The sequence below is a fragment of the Limulus polyphemus genome, unplaced genomic scaffold (assembly GCF_000517525.1).
Source record: "Limulus polyphemus unplaced genomic scaffold, Limulus_polyphemus-2.1.2 Scaffold3672, whole genome shotgun sequence".
NCBI classification, from domain to species: Eukaryota; Metazoa; Arthropoda; class Merostomata; order Xiphosura; family Limulidae; genus Limulus; species Limulus polyphemus.
This window is the reverse complement of record NW_013669282.1, coordinates 74,959-86,839: the sequence shown is the minus strand read 5'-3', so window position 1 is coordinate 86,839 and position 11,881 is coordinate 74,959. Positions and strand designations below refer to the sequence as shown.

At 29.9% G+C, this 11,881-nt stretch overlaps 1 protein-coding gene across 2 annotated transcripts in view; it reads right to left on the bottom strand.

Moving 5' to 3' along the window:
- Positions 1 to 11,881, bottom strand: part of LOC106469824 (sodium/potassium-transporting ATPase subunit alpha-like) — a 90,570-nt gene that overhangs the window by 18,472 nt on the left and 60,217 nt on the right. Inside the window, exons 16-18 of one of the 2 annotated variants that reach the window (XM_022398387.1) lie at positions 9,749 to 9,850; positions 6,878 to 7,032; positions 1,360 to 1,454 (exon numbers count right to left, since the gene is read on the bottom strand). In XM_022398387.1, coding sequence (XP_022254095.1) covers positions 1,360 to 1,454; positions 6,878 to 7,032; positions 9,749 to 9,850 — 352 coding nt within the window. Of the gene's footprint in view, positions 1 to 918; positions 1,014 to 1,359; positions 1,455 to 6,877; positions 7,033 to 9,748; positions 9,851 to 11,881 lie in introns of both variants that reach the window. The other variant, XM_022398386.1, reaches the window with a different exon arrangement.

Genomic DNA, 11,881 nt, shown 5'->3' with positions numbered 1-11,881 from the left:
TAAAATATGGATAATTAGCTAAGGTTTTATGCTATTCTAATTAGTATAACATAAACAAAAAGTAGTTTAATAAAATTTTGAACATAAGACACTAAAATGAGACTCAAAGATAACTCTTAACTGAAACTTTTCCATTTAAATTCTGTCAGTTATTTTCATTCTTATGACTGTTACATTTATGCAATAATTATTATAATTTTTTATATAAACTAAAATGTAATCACATCAACATATAAAATAATCTAGATGCAATACAAAATTTTCTGTTTCTTTGATAGCAACTCTAACACTCATTTCAGGTTTATTTTACTGTTGCTTATGTTTATGATTTTGTCCTACGATTCTGAAATTACTCAGTTTGTTTCTTTTTCTTGCTACTTGTTAAAAACTTAGAAACTTACACACACAACAACAATAGAACTCTTCTACACTTATACTACTGAAAAAGTGTGTATGATATCAGCATGATTTTTAAAATTTCACCAACATTACGCATTGGATCTACCCAATGTTTTTAAGCAAACACTTTACAATCTTATCCACATTCCTGTAAAGACTGTTTTAAGTATTATCTTGAATCACATATATACAAATTAAAACATTTATAAATACACAAAAGCACCACACATACACACATATATTTTTTTACTTATGAAAACTGTCTTTAACACACAAATTTAAAAGAAAACATTTTTGAAGCAATACTATACATAATAATTTTATACACAGGAAATAAACGTAATTTCAAAACAAACCAAAGTGGATAGACAAGCATGAAAAGCAAATAAATGATATTTTTTTCTTACATACAATTTTTAAGTTTGTTATTATGTAGCTATCACAAAAAAAAACTAATGCCTCTATTAGGTGCATGCAATACTCCAAGTGAATCTTTACACAACATTATAAAACTCTTACCTTTCATTTACTAATTTGTCATGAAATGGATCACGTGGTTGACGTTTCATAATGTCACTTTCAGCTTTCTCATAAGCAAGAGAAATAGCAGGAACCTGTGGAAGGGGTGTTCAAGCAATAACAACCAAATATAAACTCAGCAGCAACAAAAATCCTTCCAGAATTTTTAAATGAATTAAATCAAGATCATATTTTGACCTAAACAAATAGCTAACCATTACATGCTGGGGGTATTAGTTTCAGAGACATGCAAAAATATACTCATGCAGAACATCCAACCAAGCAACCAACAGAAGCAATTAAATGCTTTAAGTGCCCAGGTAGCAATTCTATAACCAGAAGGAAAGAAGAAAGACCTTACTCTTCATGTGTAATTGGTTGAAAGCCTTCCAGAGAGAATAATTATAGAAAGACACAAAGAAGGAAAGAAAGTTAAGTCACCTCTCATTTACAAGTTTATCATGCAGAGGGTCACGAGGTCTTCTTTTCATTATATCTGATTCAGGGCGCTCATATGCCAGTGATATAGCAGGCACCTACAGCAGAGTAGCCAAGATGGACAACATACATGAAGACACAGAACATTAATAGAAGTAGACAAACAGGTTAAATACATATTTACTGCAACTGAAAGATTTAAATTCTGGTCATACAATAAACAGGTACACTTTCAGAGTATAAAAAGAAAATATATACAATAACAATATACAATACTATTAACTTTCTATGACTGTAAATACCAAAATTTATGCACATTCAATTTCAACCTGTCTAAAGACACAGGGTTACTCTTAATTACAAATATCATCACTGAGGACCACAAAATTTATAAACTTAAAACACATATTCATCTAGAAACAGGTATCTGTTAGAATAATGGTAACATTTTAATGAACTTGTATAAAACAGAGGAAATTGATTGTGCTTTATATATTACATTTCTTTGGTATAGCTACATAAGCCCTGAAGCTGACATGTTCAATTAATATAAATTAATTTTCCAAAGTTATGAACAAATATATTTACATGTAGTCATGTGCATGGAAACAAAGCTGTTAGAACTAACAGTCTAATAAGGAAATTCTGGCCAGCAAGAGGCAACAACTTACATCAGAGAATGTCATATGCCTTTGTGTGCATGGTTAACATAATTGAATTTATTTTTAGATGGAAGTACTTTACATAAAAATAAATACATTAAGTGATCTTTGAAATTTTGAGAAATAGCATAGAAATCAGTCACATACCAAACCTTTTTTTAAATCTTAATTTACAAACTTTTCTGGTATACAACCCTAATATAAAAAAACTTATCCAGAACTGTGAAAAAAAAAAAAAAAGACTAGAAAATACACTTTGTATACAAGCTGACTAGAGTTGGCAACTCAAGCTTGGTCACAGTTGAAAGTGAAATGGGCTAAATAAATGTTTGCCCAATTTATAAATTAGAACAATTCAATAAATATATTTTGCCATTGCAAGAAAAAATTATTTAAATTTTTGTTTCAATATCAAGCACAACTGACTCAGATGCTTGTTGCATTATACAAATATATGCTATTTTATTCAATTCCCTTCACAAGCATTGAAGCCATGGCCAAAAAGAAAGAGCAGTTAAGATCTATTTCGTTAAAAGAACAACGTGTGTCAGTCAGTCCGTGCATTATTTGTGCTAGCTCACATTGAAACACAATATTCCTACTGGCTAATTGTAGAGTGGTACTTTTACATTTATATCAGTGCAAAACTACAGTATTTATAACATTAACTTTAAAGAGAATTATTTCATTAACATACACAAACATGCAAGGAAACACATTAAGGTAATTCTATGACTTTTCTTGGCTTATAAATAATGCAACATCATTACATCCCAATAAAAATTTCGACAGATGCCTAAAAATCAACAATAACGCCTAAAGTTTAAATATGCTTTGTAAACAAAGCAGAAGTTTACCTGCTATATCACTTATGGTAATTAGCCTTAACAGTCACTGCCACAACTTCATTAATTTCAGATGATATAAAAGTGCAATTTAGACACATACACACAAATTTACAAAAACACTCATGACGAATGTTGATTTTTACACATCCTGATACCATAATTTTAAAAATTCACTATTTTACAACTGTATAAGTTTCCAACTACCACAATAAAAATCAACAATAAGACCTAAAGTTCAAATATGTTTTGTACGTGAAGAACAAGTTCATCTGTTTGGGAAATAAAACATTACACCATTAACATTATTGGTGGTAGCAGACCAGAAGCTTTGCAAATATTTTGGGGGAAGAGTAAAAAAAAAGAATTGATACCATTATCGAAGGAAAGTGACTAATGAAGACACTGATTTTTTATACTTCTTGATATCATAACTTTAAAAATTCACAATTATATAACATCGATATCTAGAATTCGATAAATAAAATCTCAAGATATTAGTCAAAGATGGCCATTATCCAGAAAGACAAGATGTTTATAAAAAAAATGCTGTGTACAAAGATATATTTCATTTATAGTCATTCCATATTTTTACACTTATTTACTTTCTTACAATTTATGTTTGCTAAAGAAGGTTTCTGTAGTCAAATAATTTTAGTACATACGTCACACGTGAAGCACGTGTTTTTCAAAGAGGTTAGTCTCACATCACCAATGCATAAAAACATGACTACTTTAAATTTTATTGTCATTATCACAACATAAGTAATACTTAAGTGATGAAGAACTTAAACTAATCTTTATTCACTCGTCAGATAAGTCTACTTTGGCTCTAGTGAAAACTTTGCTATTATAAATGCCAAGAGGGGCAAACATAGCTCTACAGTTGTTTCAATCAGAACATAGTTTAATTTCTAACTATTAATCTAAAACAAACAATTAACAAATTAGTTTCAACAATATTTGCGATATTTTCTTTAGTGTCAACTGTATGGTAACTTTTGCTCCACTCTCTATATTAACATAACCATAAATGTTGTCTAACTGTTATTAAATTGAGAGAAAAATATTCAAATTAACCTTAAAATTAATTTCTTGAAACAGTTGACAAATGACAAACAGTTTTTAACTCAAGCATTATTTTTTTTAAGTATGACAGCCATAAAATTTATTTCTTGGCTATAAAAGTTCTTCTAGAATATTATTTGCTTCATGTGTTCAAGCAAAGCTGCACATAGGCTATCTTTTTTACCTGTCCCTAATTGTGATGGGTGGCAATGGGATGTGAACCATGGACCCTTGGATTCACAATCTGGCACACTAAGCAGTAGGTCATGCTTCTAGAATATACAGAACCAGGATTACATAAAACGTCTGTTTAAAAACTATAGAAATCAAAGTAAATGATTTCTCACTAAACCGAGATAATGGTCACAACATGAGCTGTATTTGGCAAGGTCTATTCACCATTCATACACTTGACCAGAACTCAACCTCTACCTATATCTCATCACCTACTGACACCATTTCTGTCACATTTAGTCCCTATTGTCTTTTTAACGATATATAAACCTTGGATTGCTTAGTACTGGTCATACCTGAAGAAGACAAACCAATGTTCTGTCGCAACACGTAGTATGTATAACCATCAATAAAACTTTTCCTTATGCTTATAAATTGTTGTTTGCTTACCTATTATCATGACACCTATGGTTTCTTGATCCATCACAGTCTTGGATATATATCTGGGAGCATTATACAGAATCAGCGCAGTCTGGTCTGATTACAACCATTAAGTGTCCTACATATGGGTCCAATATTTTGTTGATACATTGCTACCTCACAAATACACCTCTCAGAAACACAGCAAGATGTGTACATCCATGCATACTCATGTCTTCATACATGATAACTGAACCACCACAGAAATAGTAATATGTAATGATGCTACACTAAGCATATCACTTATTTCTTATTCTTTAGCAACAGACAAGAATAAATTATCTGTAGAGATGGAAAAACCTTTATTTACCACCTTTGAAGAGTAAAGGCACCCACTATTGTTGCTGTCAATTTTAGTGAATTAAACTGATCTGTGCTGTCCATTGAACTACAGGGCTGCAGCAAGTCTTCTTCAACTTAAGCTGGACATACAAATTGTGGCTCTGATTGGTTTGTATTGAGTCATGAGCTGTGCATTTGCAGTTCTAAACAGCCATGTTGTGGGAAATAGTCATCATATGGTATAGGTGATTTTAAACAATCTTCTCCAGGTTATAATTTGTCTGACAGTATGTTGACAATTGCCCCACTTTGAGCTGAACAAACAAATTAACTACTGCTTGTTGCTGCAGTTGTACAGTTTCCTAAACGTGAATAGCTATGAAAATATGTTGATCCAAAAACCATTTCTGCCTGCCACCAACAAGACAAGAAAAGAATGACCAAAATAGCAAACATTTGAAATCTGATTGTCGAACATAGGCAATGTTTCTCTATAGTGGATAGCAAGTGTAAAATACACCAAAACAGCTGTACATTTAACTACACAGTTCATTACTGCAGACCAAAGTTTCTCATCCCGTCATCTCGGGCTATGTGGGCATTATAAAGAAGAAGGGAGGGGGTCTGAAATGGTGAAGATCGAGCCTTCAAATGATGGTTACAAAAAAAAAAGTTCTATGTTCAATCAAATGAAACTAATATTTTATTTTCAAATTTACATATCTATTTATGTCAGTACCACTTTTATACACTGTGGTGTCAACTTTCACAAGTGGAATTATCCGAGTATTGGGTGGGTAGAGGGGTTTATGAGATTGTCTTTGTTTCATGAGGGAAAAAAGGTGATAAACACAATTCTACATAAAATACCAGTGCACATATAAAGATTTAGATCTATGTTGAGAATTAGCACTAACATGTTTGCTGTTATATTTGAAGTTCTTACTACAAACTCGTTCAAATTTAAAAATTTATGTACAAAACTTATTAAAGAATTTTGTTTTTGTTCACAGTTCCCTCTTTGTACATGCTTCAACAATGACATTTTACTGTCACATAAAACATTAATATTTCAATTTTACAAAGCATCACAAGAATGGGTATGCTAACATTTAGACTTTTAACTCACATATAGTTGCTTATTATTAATTACAGACAGTAAATAATATTACAAAAGATTAAGTGGTGCATTTGTTCAAATATTTTATTTAGAATTTATTAACCTTCAAATCTGTCAAAAGCAGATAATGTAACATCAGTCATCCTAGTTAAGAAAAACAGCCTCAAAAGATGCAGTAAATTTAAAATACACCAAGAAAACAGCATCATAGCAAAAATACTTCCACCACTGAATGTGGAACATTATTATCTCCATTTTTACAAAATCACTTAAATCAGACTGAAAATAACCCATTACCATCCACCTTTGTAAAATTTATCTTCTGTAACCATTAATAATTGTGGAACTGAAGTTTTTGTAGGATAGCAATTTTAGACAACAGACATTAAAGAAATGTAGTAACTGTTGTAAGAACATTATGCAGGAGTTTTGAACAGAAAAGAAAACAATAGCAATTCATACATAACAGGCCTATCACTAGATATGATTTCTGTCTTAAGTATTTAGTCTTGTAAAATCCACTTTAGTACTTTAGACATTCCTACACATGTATATAGTTTTAAACTTTTCTAATATAAAAAAAAAAGGTGTAAATGTGATGAAAAAGGTTATCCTAGTACTTTAGTTTTATTACTAGTGGCCTTGGTACAGTTTGACCTTTTAACATATTAAAAACTAAAATAACTTGGTTTTTAAATACATCATGTTTTCTGGTTCACGTATTGTTTCTATACAACACACAATGTTAAAATAAATCAAAATATTCAGTTGTAGTAGCTATAAAAAAAGAACAATTACAAGTAATTAAGCTAAATTACCTGCCAATAAAATCAGACATTAGATAATTAAATTTTAAGAAAAAAAACATTATATTTTAAGTTTTAACTTACCAAATCAGTACCCAAATCAATACACAGAATTGTGACTGTTCCTAGAGGGAGTGGTACATCGGCAAGAATGAACAGCAGAAAAGGACTGATTTCAGGAATGTTACTGGTTAAAGTATATGCAATGGATTTTTTCAGGTTGTCAAAAATCAAACGCCCTAAGAAATATATCAGCTGCTTAAGTTCCTGAAAACTACAATTTCATCTACTAATTCTTAAAAATATTTTACTCAAAAAAAAAACAACACTAGAAAACAAAAGCACCAATATGCTACTATTTAATTAGAATTATGTGTTCATTCATTATTTCCACAAAACAGTTAAAAAAAAAAAAATCTCAAAAACATCAAACTACAATAAAATGATATTAAAAAAGTACAGGTAGGTAGTTATATCTGGAACCAATGAGTAGCAAATACCAAAATACGTTATTCAAACATTTCAGTGACCATGAAGTTTGCCTTCATAAGAAAAATGATACTGCTCTCTACAATTAATTATTAAAAAAAAAGCCTAACATAAACTTATAAATGATATTGTAAAAACAGATTAAAGTTAATTAGAAAAAAGCATTATATTCCCCACAATAATCTAACATGTTTACTTAAAAACCTCAGAAATATTATTTTTTACTTAAAGTTGATTAAAAGTTTTTCCTTGATATTAATTATTTTTAACTATATTATCCAGAAATTATGCCATGACAGCTGTGTAAGAAATTTCATATTTTGAAAGTCACTCATATTATTAATTAATAATGAATTAAAATCTTTATTAATTCCTCATTAATAAAATCAGGTTTCATTAAATTTATTGATAACCACCTGATGACAAAATTTTTGTCAAATTCAAAAGTTAGATCAATTAGAAATTTTAAAAGGGCAGATTATCTCTGGTAATATAATTCAGTGTGCCCAAAAAAAGCAAAAAATACAAGTTGGTCCACTGGAACAAACCCATATTTTAGAAGAAAAGTTGACTATAATTCCCAACTTACTACCTGTATCTAAAGGAATTTAGCAAGCTTTTAGTATAATCTACAAGTCTGTTGTACACAAAAAGTCAGATGTATTACAAAAAGTAACTGTACTCGAGATATGTCTGAATTGATGACACCAGTCTGACTAAAACTGACAAGTTGGAGTACAAAGCAGTGTTATTGTGAAGTATGAAAATACATTTGACCATTGCAAAGTTTGCATATTTCATAATCTCTAGAACCTCCAAAATACATATCTAAATTATTTTACTGTATCCCTGTATACTAAATCTGGTATTTACTCTCCTCTACCTTGAACTGTTGTTAAATCAACAATGTAAGATAAAATGACTAGCTGATAACCCTGACATCAAATACATAATACCATGTTGAATGGCACTTTGTAAAAGGTCATGATATGTGTAATTTGACTCTCACCCGTGTACACAGGATTATTCTGGTATAATTGCAGATTTAGTACACACATTCCCTTTCTTTAATACGGCTACATATAATACAAAAGTCACCTACTGATTGCATTTGAAAAGTTAAAGTATTTCATGTCTCTACTTTTGAATGATACAAGTTATTTTGTAAAAAACTGATTGGTGTACCTTACTGTATATAATGTATAGTATAAATCTGTTCCAAAGCTTCTCAGAGTTGTCCTTTATTCAAAAATGCTATCAAGATTTACTAATATTCAAAAATCATAATGATGATTACTTTTTTTAAAAGCTTTTTCATGTATTTTTGTGTGTTACATCAACTCAAGACATGCTTTAATCATCATTGTTCAACTATACCTGTAAATGAAAGCAACACAGAAAGAAATAATATGCAGATCAGGATTTTGCTAGTATTACACACATTAAGACAATTAGATGGGACAAGAAACTGTGTTATCTTCACAAATGAAAACATGTGAGAAAGAGCTGGAAGCAGTACTCATATTGAGTGACACTTTTGTTTTGAGTTGAGCTATGCAAAATGAACTATGAAAACAAGAGTGGCCAGACAAAGGGAAGGAGAGTATTTTTTTTTTATGATTCCTTTTTTTAAAAGCTTTTTCATGTATGTTTGTGTGTTACATCAACCCAAGACATGCTATAATCATTACTGTTTAACTATATCTGTAAATGAAAACAACACAAAAGGAAATAATATGCAGATCAGGATGTTGCTAGTATTACACACACATTAAGAAGATTACAGGAAACTGTGTTATCTTTATGGATGACAATGTGTGAGAAAAAGCTGAAAGCAGTACTGATATTGAGTGAAACTCTTGCTTTGAGTTGAGCTAAGCAAAATGAACTCTGGAAATGAGAGTGGCCAGACAAAGGGAAGGAGAGTATATATTTTTTTATTATTATTACTCAATGTTTTTTTTTCAATTATCACTGATGTGGTATGCTTTCAAGCATAACTATTTACTTACAATGTAAAAGCAGGTAACTGCCTTAATTAAGTAGATGTAGATAAATTGAATTCATTGCTTCATGTTGCTAGTGCTAGAATTAGTGTATATATAAGTTTGCTAAAGATAAAGAACAGATCCTCTGACCATGGTTGCTTGGTGCTCATGTTGCAAGCTCTTAGTTCAGCATCACTACTGAACTTCACATGCTTATCTTTTGGAGTTGCTTTTCTTGGTGGTGAAATACAGGTGGTTATCTTGAAAGCTACTTATTTAATATTTTGGATGGTGTATGTACTAATATGAGAAATACAGCTAACAATTTTCCTAGCAAATTACCCAAATCTACGAAAAACATATTTAATCAGGTGAAAACCTTCCTTGCTTACATATTTTATATATTTTGTAAACCTATTTAAAGAGCTAATAGGCACAATAATCATTAGTTTTGTATTTTATATGCAGTTCTACAAACCTTCTTCAACACCTGTGACAATAGATGCAAAGTTGTCATCAAGCAGAATCATGTCAGCAGCCTGTTTGCTTACATCACTCCCAGCAATACCCATAGCAACGCCTAATCACAGAAAGACAAAAATTATTACGAGAGTCAATAAAAAAAAAGGATTATTAGTCATTTTGTAATTAGACTAAAACACCAATCATAATTAAATCACAAGTTATAATCATTTTGTAACTATGATGATTCATTTTTATAATAGCTCTAACATGAGACTGAAACAATGATTTTCATACCTTTATACAATTAACAGTATTAACACAAGATTTTATGAAATCAGAAGACTGAGTCATAAAAACATACACAAACTACAGATGTATCAATATAAATAAGATTGTTCACCTCATAATGTAACCATTTCATAATTATCACGATATACAAAAATTAACCCGTACATTTACTATTTGTGTTATGGGAACATGGAACCATGTTATAAACATGTATGAAGCTATTCTTGGACTAAAGGTTTTATAACACTTTCTCTCTACCTGTCTGTGACTACTGCATGAAAGGTAAATAATGCAAATGGTTCAGGAAATATCAGTATAATAGATTATTTGTACGGCTCCTAAGCTATTAACCTGTGGCTACCTGATTGATCTTATGTAAATTTAGCTATTTTTATCTCAAAGAGCAGTGTAAAGTCTTGTTCCAAGTCCAACTTAGTAAAAATTGTACCTTTATTAACTGAAAGATTTCCTGCCAGTCCACAAGCATGGTTTAAATTATCAGTTTACCATTTCTTTTGAAATCCAATACCTTTTCAGTATAGACTTCATTCTAGTTTAAGTATCATAATTTCATTTTTGAAATAGTAGCATGTGTGTATTATGTTTGTATTTAAATTTTTTACTGTACTCTTGTTGTTAAATTTCAATTCATCACATATACCTCCACACTTACAAACTAAATCATTTGATCTCTTTGCTTTCTGTAAGAGCTAACTATTAATTAATATTAATTTTATTCAGGATTAAGCACTAGCATAACAAAAATGATTCCATTCAACAAATTAAAAATCGTCATAACAAATGAGGTATCACCATGTTCAACACTCAACATTAGCCAATATGATGCTAAACAAACTCCTGTTTGTATATGTATATAGACATAAAAGCAAGTTGTTATTCTTCTACATTTTTATTTATTTCTTAGCTTTTAGTCATAATTTCAGCAAGAATTTCATCCTAGGAATTTTCTGTCTTAGTACATATATTTATAACCCATATTATCAGCCTATATCAACACCTGTTTACATGCTTTTTTTTATATATCTACAAAATAAATTGATCAATGTAATGAAGTAACAAATACATTTATTTTATCAGTATCTTTAAAATCATCTGTAGAGAGTTTAAAGAATTTACTACTATAACACAGTAATAATTGTCAAAAAGGAAAATATGGAATTCTTAAAGAAATTTCCTGGAAGCTCCCATTTTATATCACTCAAATAGCCTTTGTACAGAAAAAAATAAAATTAAAGTTTCCAAGTTGTATGCATTTATATGGAAGTTTTCAGTATATGAAATAAACCAGCCTTCTCTCTGAAACATTAAAACTACATATTAATAACATTTTGTGTAATTTTATAAATATATAATGATACAAAATATTTTGAAGTGTGTTGAGAATCTAAGATGTAGACTGATATTTAAGCTCACTAAGATACTAACATATAAACATTGGAAAATGTTTTCATTACACTTACAGAAGCAGCTCATTGGAACTAGATTGTCTACTTAATTCTGGATTCAGTTATAACAACCAATATTTGATATGTTAAGTCTCACTGGACAATACTAGAATGTAAATCAGTTGGTCTTATTTCTTTGCATAACTGTTCATTTAATTTCATCAAATATCCCCTTAGCTTTGTTTCTCTAGATTTAATTGGATATTTTTCTAAAATGCAAAATTTAGTGATATAATTTCAAGTACCTCATTGTTATAATCTTCTTTAAGATTACAATCTTATGTCCTTTTATCAGGCTTAGTGATTTACAGTACCCTTAAAATCATAAATAATATTCAACATTAAACTGGTACACACTTAAAAACATTTTATTTAGGCCTATCTATGGCCTT